Source organism: Corvus brachyrhynchos, unplaced genomic scaffold (genome assembly GCF_000691975.1).
Source record: "Corvus brachyrhynchos isolate BGI_N302 unplaced genomic scaffold, ASM69197v1 scaffold125, whole genome shotgun sequence".
NCBI classification, from domain to species: Eukaryota; Metazoa; Chordata; class Aves; order Passeriformes; family Corvidae; genus Corvus; species Corvus brachyrhynchos.
In genome coordinates, this window is record NW_008238342.1 from 503514 (window position 1) to 518664 (window position 15151).

Consider the following 15151-nt stretch of genomic DNA (forward strand, 5'->3'; position numbering starts at 1 on the left):
GCCGGGCCTGCAGCACCCTGAGGTGCCCGCGGAGCCAGGACTGTCCCCAGGGCTTCCTGGAGCCCGAGCCAAGGCAGAGGCCCTGAGCTGAGGCCCTGGCCCCTCGGGGTGCCCGGGAGCAGGGGGTGCCCGCAGTCCCTCGGTAGCGCCGGGGACACCCAGGGAGGAGCCGCGGGTGAGGCTCTGCAGGACCGCGCAGGCTCGGCCCTGCTCCCTCAGGGGCTCCCATGGGACAGGGCCTGCTGGGATTTGCCCCTGCAATTAAAATACCAAGCGTGTGCAGAGCAACTGCAGGGAGCCAGTTCATCCCCACAATGTCACCAAGCCCCAGAGCCCCAGCAAGGACAGCCCCCAGCTCCTCGGTGGCCGCACAGAAGTGACGGGGACCCTGTCAGTGCACGTCCAGGAGAAGCTGCAGATCTCCCTCTGTCTTTATCCCGATGCTCCCATCACTCTCCCTGAGCTGGAATTGCGGTTTGACAGATGGGTAAAACAAAAGCACCCCAAACTTTCCAAGCAATAACATGAGCCGTGGTGCTGAGGAAGAGCTGATTTAGGACCTCCTGGCCTTGCTGAGGGATGGTTTGGCAGGGGAGAATAACGTCAGGTGAGGGATGGAAGAGGTGGGTGAGGGAAGATTTGTCACATTCTCTTATAGCAAACATGCTATGCCCTGGAGGATTTTGCAGTGGGATCAGGACACTGGAGTCCCTTGGCACAGGGGGATGCCCCCAGAGCCACCCAGCCCTGACAGCCGTGGTCTGCAGGTGGGAAGAGCATCCCTGGTCCCCAAAAGGCCTCCCAGCAAACCACACACACACACAGCCCCTCTGCCCTCTGTGCTGTTGCTCTTCCAATTTAACTTTGTGCTCGTGTCCCTTGGCTCCTGGCCAGGGGATATGGATGGTAGCAAGCTCCCTGCAAACAAAAGGAACTTCTCAAGGACTGTACTGGTGGGATTATATGAGATTTGTCAATATTTGCTCCTGCTCAGGACTGAGGTGAAACTGAACTGAATGAGGCTGAAAAATAATGTCAGTTATTGGATTGGGAAGTGCTGTGACAGCCCATGGAGGTGGCTACTGAGGCATCACCAGCTGTTCAACTAAAAATGCTGGGTTTTTTTCCCTTTTCCTCCCTCTTCTTTGTATTTTAACTTTGTGTTTTAACTTATGTGCCAGGCAGAGCTGCTCCATGTTGCAATAAATAAGGGTGTTTTGTGTTTTATCTCCATGTCATTACTGGTCAGGTGGAGCAGAGACCAAACCCTCCCTGGCACGGGTGAGGACAGGAGCCAGGAGAGGCTGTGCCTGATCCCAGGGACTCTGGCACCTGGAATCACGGAATCCCTTAGGCTGGAAAAGACCCCCAAGATCATCGAATCCAACCATTAACCCGGCACTGCCAAACCCAGCACTAAGCAAAAAGCTCAGGCCTTGATCCGTGTGAGCTGTCCCAACACTCAGCATCTTCCAGGATCTGGCCCACCCTGGTCTGGGATACCCCAACCCCGCTGAGAGGAAGGCAGCTCCCAGTGTCACCTCCAGCCCTCCCTGCCGGGACAGGGACGTGCTGGGCAGGTCCCCTCCTGCCGGGGCTGAGGCACTTTTTGGGGGCTGCGATGCCAGCATCTGTCGCCTTCCTCCTCCCACACCGGCGCTGGTTCAACACCCTGAGCGGCGCAGGGAGGGAAACCCATCCCGGCATTGCCCTCTGCTGGCAAATCCCTCTCGGATAAGCCTTTACTCGGCTGCGTTCTCCCAAAATATCCTGCGGAGCAGCTGCGCTGTCTCTGGATGCTCATCTAGGCACCCACAGCATCTCCAAATCCCGGTGGCACCGGCGGCCTCGGCCGGAGGGATTGGGCGAGGAGGACCTTCCTTGAGATTTGGTGCAGGCTCTGGGTGCCCAGGAAAGCAGCTGAGTGCCTGGAAACAGGGGCTGGACCCGGGCTTTCCCTTGGGGGAAGAGGGGGCTGAAAGTTAAAGTGGTGACAAATGTTTTTCATTAAAAGCCAGCAGCCAGTGACCCCATCACAGCAGGGAAATATTGGTCTGGAATTTACAGGAGTTTAACGGGGTTCAGGAGAGAGGCACAGAAAGTGTTTTGTTGGGAGATGGTTTTCCAGAGAAGGGGGATGCTGGGTGATGAGCCACTGCTACTTTTGGGTGTGGGGCGATCTTGTCACAGTGCCCTCGGCAGCGTCACCTGTGCCCCATCACCTTCTGCCCCCCGGGTGAAGGTCGGGGGCTGGCAGAGCACCCCGGGGCAAGTGGCTTTGTGCGCAGGAGATGGGGTTAGTGGCCCCCGAATCTCAGGGGAAGAGCCAGGAAGGGTGGGCAGGAGCCGCTGCCATGCTGCCAGCTGTGCCAGCTGTGCCAGCACCCCCACAGCAGGGAGACATCCCGGTGTCCCACGTCTGTCTGTCCAGAAAGGCAGTTTTGCCTCCAAGTGTTCGAGTGGGAAATTGCAGGGACCGTCCCGTGCTCCGGCATGGCTTGGAAAGGTGTTCGTGTGTCCCTGCAGCGGCTGAGCCGGCTCGGAGAGGGGGAAGACTGGGGAGGAATTGCTCCCTGTGAGGGTGGGCGGGCCCTGGCACAGGGTGCCCAGAGCAGCTGTGGCTGCCCCTGGATCCCTGGCAGTGCCCAAGGCCAGGCTGGACGGGACTTGGAGCAGCCTGGGGTAGTGGAAGGTGTCCCTGCCCATGGAAGGGGGTGGATGGGATGGGCTTTAAGGCCCCTTCCAACCCTGAGGATTCTGCAAGCACAGCAGAGATGATGGGCCAAGGCAGGACAAGCTTTTAGGCTGTGTCTCTGCAAGGCAGCCCAGCCTAAACCCCACTGGTGCCTGGGACATTTGGGATCCTGAAGCCACGGCACTGCCGACTCAGCACCCTAGAAAGCTCTAGAAGCCTCAGTTCTACCTAATCCCCAAAGCCATTTGGAGAACTCGCTGTGGATGGGGAAGATCTGCCCAAGCCCTGCACACATCATGTGCCTGTTCCCTGCTGAGCAAATCCCTCTGCAGAACCTCCTCCCATCACCCACGGGGAGCCGGTTATGGAGGAGGATGGAATTCAAGTGCAGGTGAACAGTTCAGCAAAGGGCAGGAGCACCCCAAGGACAGCAGGAGGGTGACATGAGCCAGCCCCAGCCAGGTCCATCCCTCCTTCACTCCCAAGGGACAGCCAGCGAGAGAAGCTCTCGGCCACAGCTCTGAGGTGACACATAGGAGAAGGTCACCAGGCTCCCACAGCGCAGACAAGGACAGGGAAACCTCTGATGATGATGCCCTAAAATGTGGCCTCAAAATCCTGAGCTGAGCAGACTGGGAGATGCCCAGCAGAGCTAAAGGCCTGGAGGCAGAGGAGGGAAGGACGGATGGGGCTGGGCTGCTGAGAGCCACAAGATTTGGAAAGCATCACTTTGATTTAATGGACCTTGATGTTTGAAAATGAAGTTGAGAGCTCTTTTCTTTGCCACAGGGTTGAGCAGCGAGCAGGATTTAGAAGGGCAAGAGCTTTCCAGATGAGCAGTGCAATTTTGTCATAAGAACCAAAATAATGATAAAAATAACAAGCAGGGGAGAGGGGGAGTGTTGGGCTCACATACAAGTGTTAACTCTCAGCAGGGCCCTAATAAAGGGATTCACCTGTTCTATCAATTAGTGGTGTTACACCTCTGGAGTGGGAATAAACTCATCCTTACAGGTTAATTCCATAAACACGCTGCGTTCAGGGCCTTCAATGCACTTTTAATGAAAGGAATGAGATTTAAACACACTTCTGCAAAGGGATTACAGAGTGGCCTCTGGTGTTGGCATCTGTGGGGCTGGAGCCACATTGCCATAATAACCCAACAGGCTGGGACACGCTGGGGGCACCCCCAGAGTGGGCAGTGCATCCCAGGGGAGCTGTGGAGGGATGGAACCACCCTGGGAGGACCCACAGCCAGGCAGCCCTGGTGCAGCCAAAGGGGTCCCCAGCCCTCCCTGCTGTTTGGATGCCCTGAGCTGTCAAACACTCACCTGGCACCAGCCACCCAGAGCGACAGCGGTGTCCCCAGGAGCCCGGGATGTGGCACTGGGGTTGTGCCTGGGGATGGAGGAGCTGCAGCATCACGGGAGTGCCCACTGGGATTCTGTGGTGGGGTTTAGCAGAGGGGCCAGGTCCGAGGTAGGGAGAGGAGGAAGAGAGAAGCATGAGCAGCTTAGCCCAGGCTGTGACCTCCAGGCCACCAGTTCTGTCCCTCAAGCTCCCTCCAGAGCAAGCAAGGCTGGGGCTCCCAGCTGCAGCCTGGGGCACAGCACAGCCCACAGCACCCACACCAGCACCGTGGCACCCATCAGCCCTGCAGGACAGCCCAGCACTGAGACACCTGCAGGACTCCAGAGCCTGAGGGTCCAGTTAGGGCTGGGAAAACTGGGGGCAGGTGCAGCCAGACAGTGACTTGGGTGAGACAAGGTGGGGGCAGAGCCAGGGAGCTGCGATGTGCTGCTGTGAGAGCTGCAGCAGGGCTGGTTTGGCAGTGAAACAAGGTCAGCTGGTCCCAGAGCATGACCAGGTCCCCAAGAGTGAGGTGTCACACGAAGGGGGGATGTGGCACAGGGGGAAGGCACCTGATTTATGGCACTGACAGCCATGACCTCTCGCTCCTAAGGAAGTGTCATGTCCTGTGTGGCGCCGGGGGACACTTCCCTGCAGGCAGAGCACACAAGGACCTGATGGCATTTTTTGGAGAAGTTGTGCTTTCCTTCGAATGCTTCAAGTACCAAATGGTAGATGACAGATTTTAGTGAGGACATTCCCCTCAGTGCATCCTGAGAGGCCCCCTGGCATGCCCCTGTACCCACCTGCTTCCATGTGAGGCCAAAAGCTCTCCAGAGAGCTCTCAGCACCAAGCACCTCCTCAGAACCCACTACTAACCCAACCATGCAGTTAACAACTCACCAGTGAAGCAACTGGAGAGCAATTTGCCTCCCCAGTGGCTGATGGAGCCCCCCATTCCCTGCATCTTTAACATTGCCCTGAAGTTAAATGTCTGTGTCTTAGAACAGTCCCAGAAGAGCATCTCTTGGAGAGAAGAGCAGGAAAGGCACCCAGGAGAGCCATTTATACACCTGGAAAGGTAAAGATCCAGCTGGAGATAATCTGAGAGAGAGCAGCACTGGGCAGAGCTGTGGATTTCCATCATTCGTCGAGGGAACAGTCCCCCAGCACAACATGAGGGCTCTCCAGCCCCAGGAGTGATGTCTGCTCAGGTTTGTTTATCCTCAGTTTATCCACCTCACCTCAGCCTCTCTGGCCCAGCTTGTCCAAGTGCTCTGTGAGTGTTCACCCTGTTCCAAAGGTACAAACACAGATCCTCGGTGTCAGTGGACTTTGAGCCTTGAGCAGCCACCAAGGAGGGATCTCCTTCCTGATTCCCCTGACTCCAACGTGCAGCACAAATACAAAATGCTTCCCTGCCCCTCCCAGCGTTGTGCTTCCCTTGGATCCGAGTACAAATACCATGTCCTGGCTCCTCCACCTGCACAACAGCCGCTCCCTCTGTGCTCAAAGTATTCCAAGGGGGAAGCAGGGATGAGGCCCTTCAGCCCAGTCTGTGTTTTTATACAATCCCAGAATGGGTTGGGTTGGGAGGGATCTTGAAGCCCATCCAGTGCCACCCCTGCCATGGGCAGGGACACCTTCCACTGTCCCAGGCTGCTCCAAGCTCCATCCAGCCTGGCCTTGGGCACTTCCAGAGATCCAGGAGCAGCCACAACTTTTCACCCTGCTTTAAATGAATCACTCTCACACACACACATACAACACAGACAATGCTTTCCACCTTTCTCAGAGGAAAGAAACAAGGATTATCCATAAACTGAAAACACCTGGATCCCAGATTTTGCCTCCTTTAACAGCTCCACGAGAAAACACCATCACAGCTGCAACTTGAGTTGTCTGATGAGGGCAAGTTAAATGAGAAGAGTTTCCCAGCAGGAACTGGAGTGGCTTTCCCAGGGAAGGGAAACCCTGGGCCCCTGAGCAGCAGCTCCAGGAACTGCTGGCAGGCACAGCTGCTTCCTCCTGCACTGCCCTGTGGTGCTCTGGACAGGGAAGTTCTGCCCTCACCACCAGTCGGAGCGAGGCAGCAAAATGTTTACTGCAAACATTTCAGCTGTTCACTGGTGTTAAGCAACAGCTAAGGAACTCAGTGATACCCAAAGCAGAAAGGTGATCAGTCCTCAGACATTGATAAACTGAAGGCTTAAGGCACCAGCCCATCCTTGATTAAGAGGATGAAGGAAGAAGAGGTTCCAAGGGCTGAGGCTGTCGTTGCTGTCTGGCTCAGTAACCAGGAAGCACAGCACACGCTCGCTGCTGTGATTCCCCTGCTGTGCAGAGCAGGCTCTGTGCTCAGGTACAGGAGTGAACAGCAAGGCCCAGCTATCCCAGGGACCAGCTGCACTGCCAGGTGCTGCCTCTGCCGCTCCCGCTTGCTGAGCTCCCACATCAGGAGCCTGAACAGCATTAACGGTTCTGATAGGATTGGGTCTTCCCCTCCCAGCTCCACCTGAATGCTCCTGTTGGGACCCTTCACTGCATTTGAGATGCTCCCCTGTAATTCCTGGAATAAAATACAGCTGCTTTAATAACATCTGTTAGCACAGTGCACAGCAGAGATCATTGCCATGATGAAAAAGAAAGCCAGGGCCCCAGCTCTGTCCCTAAACCTGTTGTATCAAACTTAATTCAGCTGATTTCTCCTTAGTGTGGGGGATTTTACACAGAACAGAATCCCAGGATCACTGAGGTTGGAAAAGACCTCCAAGGTCCAGCCTGTGACTGATGTCCACCTTGTCACCAGCCCAGAGCACTGAGTGCCACGTCCAGTTGTTCCTTGAATATCTCCAGGGATGGGGATTCCAACACTTTGCTGAGCAGCCCCTGACAATGCCTGACAACGGCTTCAGTGAAGAAATTCCTCCTGATGTCCAACCTGAACCTCCCCTGGCACAGCTTGAGGTTCTTTCCTCTTGTCCTGTGCCTTGTTCCCTGGGAGCAGAGCTCAACCAAAGCTCAGCAGGCTTTAAAGCGGATGTCCCTCATGTAGAAAGAAGCCAAACTACAGCTAAACCACAGCCAGATCACTTTAAACAGGACAGAACTGACAGCAGCAGCCACAGGTGAAAATTAATCGAGATATTTAATACAGTGCAATCCATAGTAGTTTCTTAATTAAAATAATTGTGTGCATGTATCTGAATGGGTTATCAATTATCACAAAAAAGCAATAAACATTGTAGTGCTATGTAGAAAAATGTACAACTGAACTTGAAACCATCCCTACTTTCAAGAGAGTGTGGATCAACTGCAATCATTCTCACCAATTAAAATGGGCACAGTGACTACGTCGTTGCGGTGACAGACACAGGGCTGGCCACACAGCAGTCAAGGGATATAAATAGAACTGGCAAAGAACTAAAAACCTAAAGCATTCTTGCACCTAAAACACAATAAAGAAGCCGACGGTGGCTTACGACTTTTCCTGGATTTTAAATGCCTTACAAGACTCCTAGACACACTTAAACTGACTTAAAATTACAGAGTGTTTTTTTCAGCTTATTTCAATTCAATATATGGCCCAAATTGAAGATGAAGATCCAGCAGTGGCAGGAGCACAGTCCAAAAGCTGAGTGTTGGATTTTGCACATACCTTTTCTACAGAAATTCAACTGTATTGACAGCAGGCAATTCTCCCTGCTCCCCCTTCTCTCCTCTGGGCAGACCATGCTATGCAGAAAACAGCAATGCAGTTCCCACTGCTCTGGGTTAAAATTAAAGATAAAGACATTTTGCTTATGCTTTCTCCCCAACAAAACACATTTGCACCCAGAATAGGTAACCAAAGTCTTTTTTCCAGCCAGGTGCTGCTGTGGTTACATGGTTCCTGCCCAAGCTTCCAGCTCTTTCATGTCATCATCCTCTTCTTCCTCTTTCTTCTTGGCTGCAAAAGCACAAAAGAGAACAAGTGAGTGGGAATCTTGACAGAAGGCAGTGGCCTCTGTGCCACTGACCAACCAGTAAATGAAGCACCTAAGGCCAGCTGTGGACAGAAAATAAACAAAACCTTTTTGACCTGAAGTAAAAGGTGCTTTGCTGAAAGAGCAAAACTTCCTGATGTTCCCACTTTGAGGGGAAAAAGACAACAGCTCACACAGTTGAGGAAGGCAGTGGGCATGGAAGTTAAGGTGGGATATTTTTCCATAATTTCCAAGCCTCTAAGCCCCTCTGAGAGGGATGCAGCTTCTTACAGAAACTCATCTGATGTCTCCAGTGTTAATCTCTTCCCCATCAAAAGTAAATTCCTTATTCCATCACTGAGTACTGCAAATGCAAGAAATGAGGTGTTTGGGTCAGGCAGGTACAGAATTTGGAGGGGCTGAAGAGCCCTGGGAACATCCCACTCTCCTTCTGCTGTGCTCCCTGGCAGCTGGGTGGATGTGGATGGCAGGGAGCAGCCTGGACGCTGCCTTCTCCTCATTCCTGGTTGTTCCAGGGCAGAAAATTCTGCTCTTTGTCATAACATGACAAGTCCAGTTTCCATGAACTCAACAAAAAAATGTTTGAACCCACAAATAGCTGCAATAATTTTGGAAAATGCCAAAAAAAAAAAAAAAAAAGAGTCAAACAATTCCTGGTCCAAGTGGTTTGTGTCATTCCAAATGAAACGTTTACGTGAGGAGAACTGAGTCAGCTCCAAGCTCCAGACCCCACATTTGTACAAGGCCAGAACGTGGTTTTCTATATTAAGCTCCTCCAGCCTCCATTAATCAAAAACAGCTCCTGCCTGAATTTCTCCTGACACCACCAGCAACAAAATTCCTCATTCAGACTGATTAAAGCCAAAATCCAGACAGATCCTGAGAACCGGAAAAGCAGGAAAGCTCATGGTCATTTTCCCTTCAATGGATGGAAAAGGAGCTAACAGAGTCAGCTCTACCTCAAAAGACACATTATTATTCCCAAAAGGACAATTACACATGAACCTGAACCATCAGGGACAGCATTCCCTTTGGAAATCTGACCCATGGTAATCACGAGCAAACTTTTAATCCCAGTTTTAAGTCAATTTTAAGTGAAAAACAATTTAGGTTAAAAAAATAAACCCACACAAAATCCCCACCCAACGTCACTCCAGAATCCCAGTTTTTCCCAAGTGCCAGCCTTGGAGGCAGCTTTATTGAAGCAAAAAGTAGCCTGCCACTTAAATACATTAATGGAATTAATGGAATTCTCATTTCCATCCAAAAGCAGCTTAGCATAAATCCTGTGAAACACTGAGCTTTATGCTCATAGTTTTTACTATCAAAATTGTGCACAAGTTTTTATGACTTCAGGAAGTTTCTGTAAGTTTTATGCTGTGTAGCTCCTTCAATCTGTCCACAATTACACCACCTCTTACTTGTGTGCAGTCACAAAATGCAGAGAGTAGATTTGGGTCCAAGACATTGTGTTTGAAATCTATTTAGACAACAAACCTCATTAAATCAGCCAGGGAATAAAAAGGCAATGCACTGGTTCATTTAATCTATTTTTCCTGAATCAGATAAAGGCTCAGACTTCACGTATTCTGACAGAGCTTTCTCCCCTCTCCCCAACTCTGGTCAGCAGTTCTGCCTCACAGAACACAACTAGCAACACACAAAGTCAGTGGTGTCAGAATAAAAGCAGTGTAACACACAAGGAGCAGTGGCACAAAGCAGAACCTCGGTGGCCGGCAGTGCCTGCTGCTTCCCACGTCCATCCAAGCCAGGAAAGGCAGCAGGATAATTATAGATACACTGACCACCTGGGATTATTTTCATCCACTGTTTTTTTGGTCTTGTTTTCTCTAAGTAAAAGGACATGGACTAGAGCTGCAAAGTTGACAGCTTATTCATCGTTTTCAGGCAGATTCAGCAAAATGGGCTGGTAAAGCTTCATACCCTCCCATCAGTGCTGCCAGGAGTGTCCCAACTCAGCTGAATTCCATGGGGAATGTTCATACAAGAGGGATCAGTTCAGATTTAAGAGCAGCTTTGAACCATCTGTGTAAATACAAACATTTCTTGTCCATCCTCCATGTAAAATCCTCAAGCTAGCTGTAATTCCCTGGATATGTGTGCTCTAGGACTGGGATGACCTTCGCTTTGGGTACTGCAGAGGAGGCCACAGACTTCCCAAAGAGGGGACCCCAAGGAAGATCCTCCCAAAGGCCAGAAAAGCAGGGATCAAATTAAAACCCAAAGCAGCAGCAAGGATCCATGGGGGAATCTGAACCTGCCTGGCACTGGATGACCCCAGAGGTCTTTTCCAGCTTTAAGGATTTTATGAGATAATTTACTCTGTCCTCCCTTTTACAGCCTCAGGGTGTCTGTCAAGATTTCTTCCTTGTTGGCCCAGCAGCATCTGGAAAAAGGCTCCCTTCTCCCACACCTCCACTGCACCCTGAGCATCAACCAGGCTGCAGAGAACCTGGATGAGCTGGAGCAGCAAACAACTGCTCCTGTGACGGGGAATGATTTTTGTGCTTCTTGTGAAAGGCAGGTGCCCCTCACAGAGAAATGGTGCTGGGTGTGATTTGGGATCCAGGAAGCAATTCCTGCAGCCAGATCTCCCAGATCCGAGGAGCTGGCAGATAAATAAGCACACTTTAAATGATCCAGGATGTTTCAGTAAAGGTTGATCCATACCTGGCTTGGAGGGTATTGATATTGAGGGCACATTTGGTAGTGGTACTGTCTCCGGACCACTGATTTCCAGCAAGTTTTTGTCTAGTTCTTCTTGTTCTAGTTCCTCTAGTTCTGCCATGAGTTCATCCTAGGTTTTCAAGGAGAAAAAAGAAAAAAGAAGGAACTTTAAGTCATATTTATTAACAAGCAGATTTAGCTGATCATATTATTATGGAAAATAGCACAAATGAACAGGATCAGAGCAAAGGGAGGAGATGAGGAGTCTGATTCTGATGTGATTCCTGTACTTGATCTCTTGGAGGGTGAGGAGGGTGGGGAAAGCAGAGGACACAAGGAGAGATCCAAGTCCAAATATTCTCAGGTCAGGCCATCCAGACCATTCTGAGCATAAAGTCCAGGTCACAGCCACCAACAGTTCCAGGAGAGATTTCACACCCCAGTACTGCACCCAGGCACACACAGCATGCAGAGCTCCAGAGAAACATCTCCTAGGAGTCACAGTTCCTGGAGGGATTCAAAAGCCATGCAGATGTGGTGCTCAGGGTTAGTGATGGGGCTGGCAGTGCTGGCTTAGTGGTTGGATTCCCTGATCCCAAGGCTTCCCAAGCCAAAGGATTCCACGACTCACTGACAAAAACACAAGCAAACAAAGCCATACCTCATCAAATTCCTCCCCAAATCCTACTGGCTTGGAGATGGCTGTAGAGATCTCATCTGCCAGCTCTTGCTGTTCTGCGATGTCCTGCATTAATTCATCTACTTTATCAATGTCCCTAGAAAAGAAAGGAAAGAATTCGGTACCAGCAGGCACGTTCCCAATCCACGCTGTATTTCCTGGGTTCTGTAGAAATGCCACACCATGGTGATATTTCCAAAGCCCTTTCCCAAAACACACTTTGCATGCAAGTCTGGATTTTATCCCCCTGCTCTCAACACAATTGTAGATGTGTTTTTAACTTTTCCCTGCAAGCTTAGCTCCCAGCAGTTATACGGACACCAAGGAGAGGTTTTGTTCTGCACCACTGATATTAATAATAATCTGCTCTCTTCCCTGATTCAGCATTATTACATCCACAATATTTGCTTCTGGAGCAAGCACAACATTCCCATAATGCAGTTTTACCTTTAATTATTGCTACATACACCAACTCCACTGCACAGAAAAAAGTTTTAAGTCTCCCCTTGAGGCTTAAAATTCTTGCTGCTACGAGATGGATCTGTAACTGCTGCAGGCTCCCATTTTCTTTAGACCACACTGGTGCTACCCAGCTTTTGGATAAACACAGAAAATAAAACAGTAGTAAACTGAGGAAGCATCAATATTTGTGTATTTTGTTCAATTTTAGTTCAAGTTCGAGCCTTTCAAAAGAAGGTTTTGCTACTCCCGCTCCACCTTTGGTTTGAAACACCTGGCATTCAGCAGACCTAACAAACACCAAACTACAGATCCCATGGAAAGATGCAGGAGGGAATAACTTACATGTTGTCATGAGCAGCTTTCATAGCCTTAGCGGCAAAACCCATGTTCTTAAGCACTTCAGTGTTGGTGTTGGCATTCTCCAGGGCTTCCCTCTGGAATTCAATTGTTGATAACGTGCCATCGATCTGTGCCAGCTGCTTCTCGTACCTCTTCTTGCGCTTCAGGGCCTGCAGGGCAGCTGCGCAGCAAAGGAAAGGGTAGGACTGATGAGATTTATGCCCAAAACAGCCGTTCACCAATTTGCACCAAGTGCCACTCAGCCCAGAGAAGTATTTAGCATGTTCTAGTGTTTGTTGCCCATTCTTCCCAGATCAACTATGTTGCCCCACCCTTGCATTTGCCTCCTTCAACATCCAAGCTCACCCACTTAAAAACACCCTCGTTCACCCTCATCCCATCAAGGAAGGCAGCATTGCTGGTGCAGCTCCTGCCAGATGAGGTCTTTGTGCTGCTGCAGGTCGCCCCACCTGCTGAATGCCTGGGAGAAGCAACTTGTTCAAATCCCAGGAGAAATGTTCCCTCAGCTTTGCACTTAATGCTGGGAAATACACATTCTAGAAATGACTGTATTTATGTATATTTTGTATTACTCCTCCTAGAAGGTGCTGTCCACACAACAGCCTGAGCTGAGAGAAGCCCTCACTGAAGGTGGTTTGAGCAATTTGCTGCTTGTGAGCACTTGTAGAACTCAGGCATTCTGCAGGAGGAGCCCACCCAGGACAGCTCCCACCTGTGGGATGAGTGTGGGAGGACTGGTCCAACCTGCTCTACCCCTCCCCACCCACACAGGGGAGCACCCAGCAGCTGACAACAGCCCACAGCCAGCTCTTCCCAAGACACCTGGACAGAAATCATGGGCATGGCCATTCCTGAAACACTGACAGGGAACACCAACTACATTTACACGTAGCTGTATGAGACGTGCTCGATGCCACATCCCTGGAAGTGTCCAAGGCCAGGACAGGGTTTGGAGCAACAAACACCAAGTGTCACATGGAGTAAGATGCGAGTACAGCTTCCCTTTGTGGCACTGCCACTTCCCCTCCTGCTCTGGACTGACCTGTCCTCTCCATGACAGCCCTGGCCATATCATACCCCGTGTACTTTAAAACCTCACCTCGGCCCCAAGCTGCTGCTCCAACAGCCTCACCCTCAGCTCCTGGACCCAGCCACACACAGACTTCATTTCTTCAGTGCTCTGATCTCTGGGAGTCTCACAGCAGAAACCACTTCATGTGACACAGGATCAGCTCTGCTAAAAACCAGTCTTGGCCCACCCAAAAGCCCAGTCATGCACACCAGGAACGGCGGCAAATAAAAGCTTTAAATCTTTAAATCTCTAAGAGATGTTATTTCCAAGCAGAATTTTTTGAGGAGAGCAGAAAACAAGGAGTAGGAACTCCTGACAAGAGACAGGTTCCCTTATCTCCCCTTCTAGAGGGCTGATAACTCAGTGATGTGATCAATATGTTTCTGCAGCACACATGGAATCACTGCTCTCCTAAAAGCTGATCAAGCCCACAGGCACCCCGGGTGTTTTGGCAGGTGCCATCCTGAGATGTTGTCAGTCCTGCAAGATGAAGTCCTGCTACCTGAAAGTCCTAAACAGAGCTTCAGCTCTGCAACTGGTTATAAATATGCTATATTTGGCTAATTTCAAATTAACTAACGTGTTAGAGAATAAAAAAGCACTTTTTTTATGGGAAGGCCCAGCTAAGGATGCCAAGCACACAGAGTAGCTCAGGATGATTTAACAGAAGCCAGCAAAAACACCTCAACTATTCCAACAGAAGCCCAGGACCCAAACAAGCCTCTGCACTGACTTTCACTCCAGTTGCCAGTAAATCTCCCTGGTTTTGGGGCCAGTCCAACATCCACTTGTTTGACAGGAGTGAGAACAGAGGGTTTTCAAAGGACAGTGTTTGCTCTGCAGAATGAGGCACGACACAAATATCCCAAACATTCCAGCTTTATGCCAGATGATAAAGTGATGAGCAACACATTACTGGGATATTTCAGCTGGTTCATTCTGCACTAATGGGTTAATTAGGATATACGAAGTTTTCTTACTCAGAAAGATAAAAACTGTTAATAGAGTGTTTATAGAGTGACAGATGCTGGGGAAATGCCCAACAACAAGGGGACACCCTTTATTTAGAATTTTGTGCCTCGTGGAGATTTACTGGCAAAACCAGAGATTTTATAGCATTATAAAACATTATATAAAGCCAAGTCAAGTGCTACAATTTATGTACAGCTCCCCACTACAGCTTTCTCTGAGAACAATTACAGTTTGTCTACATTTCATGCTCATGTACTTTAAAACAAGCTGCTCAGACACCAAACATTGCAAGAATCATCGTGAACGATCAGAAGTTCTCATCAGGATTGTTAGGTAACCCTGTCCCTCCCATTCCCACCCACACCACTTCTGTACCAGAACTGCACTGCCCTTAAACTTCACATGGATTTGGGGTATTTTCTGCAAACATTTCCTACCCCTTAAGACCAAGGAAGATACTTATTTTCCTCTCTCCTTCCTAAAGCCAAAGCAAGGACAAAGATCAGGAACCTATTGAAATCTTATGAACTGCCAGAGTAACACATTTTTATTAAGTTTTTATTAAAGTCAAAGCTATAAAAACTTAATCTGAAGGGAATTATCTCGGCTCTTTTCCTCCAAAAAAAAAAAAATCTTTTTCCAGAATTTTAAAATAAATAAGAACCAGAGACAGTGGGGTACAGATGTCCTGTGGCATTGTGCACATGCAAGAATCGAGTGTGTCTGAGATCAGAGCAGCACAGGGCCTCTCTCTGCCCTGCTCAAAGGCTGCTATCACATCAAACAGCCATGGAAGAGGCTCTCCTCAGCACCCACACCCTGAATTTTGCCTTTACTGCTTCCAAGACAGTAATCACATTAATTACAATGCAATTCATACCCAGCT

General features: G+C 49.9%; 1 protein-coding gene across 1 annotated transcript in view; it reads right to left on the reverse strand.

Annotated features, from left to right (window-relative positions):
* Window positions 1–7175: 7175 nt before the first annotated feature.
* CHMP4B (charged multivesicular body protein 4B) overlaps window positions 7176–15151 on the reverse strand; it is a 20582-nt gene continuing 12606 nt past the window's right edge. The window contains exons 2-5 of the mRNA XM_008634348.1: window positions 12204–12381; window positions 11382–11496; window positions 10724–10850; window positions 7176–7995 (exon numbers count right to left, since the gene is read on the reverse strand). Coding sequence (XP_008632570.1) covers window positions 7928–7995; window positions 10724–10850; window positions 11382–11496; window positions 12204–12247 — 354 coding nt within the window. The 5' untranslated portion in view covers window positions 12248–12381 and the 3' untranslated portion in view covers window positions 7176–7927. The remainder of the gene's footprint in view (window positions 7996–10723; window positions 10851–11381; window positions 11497–12203; window positions 12382–15151) is intronic.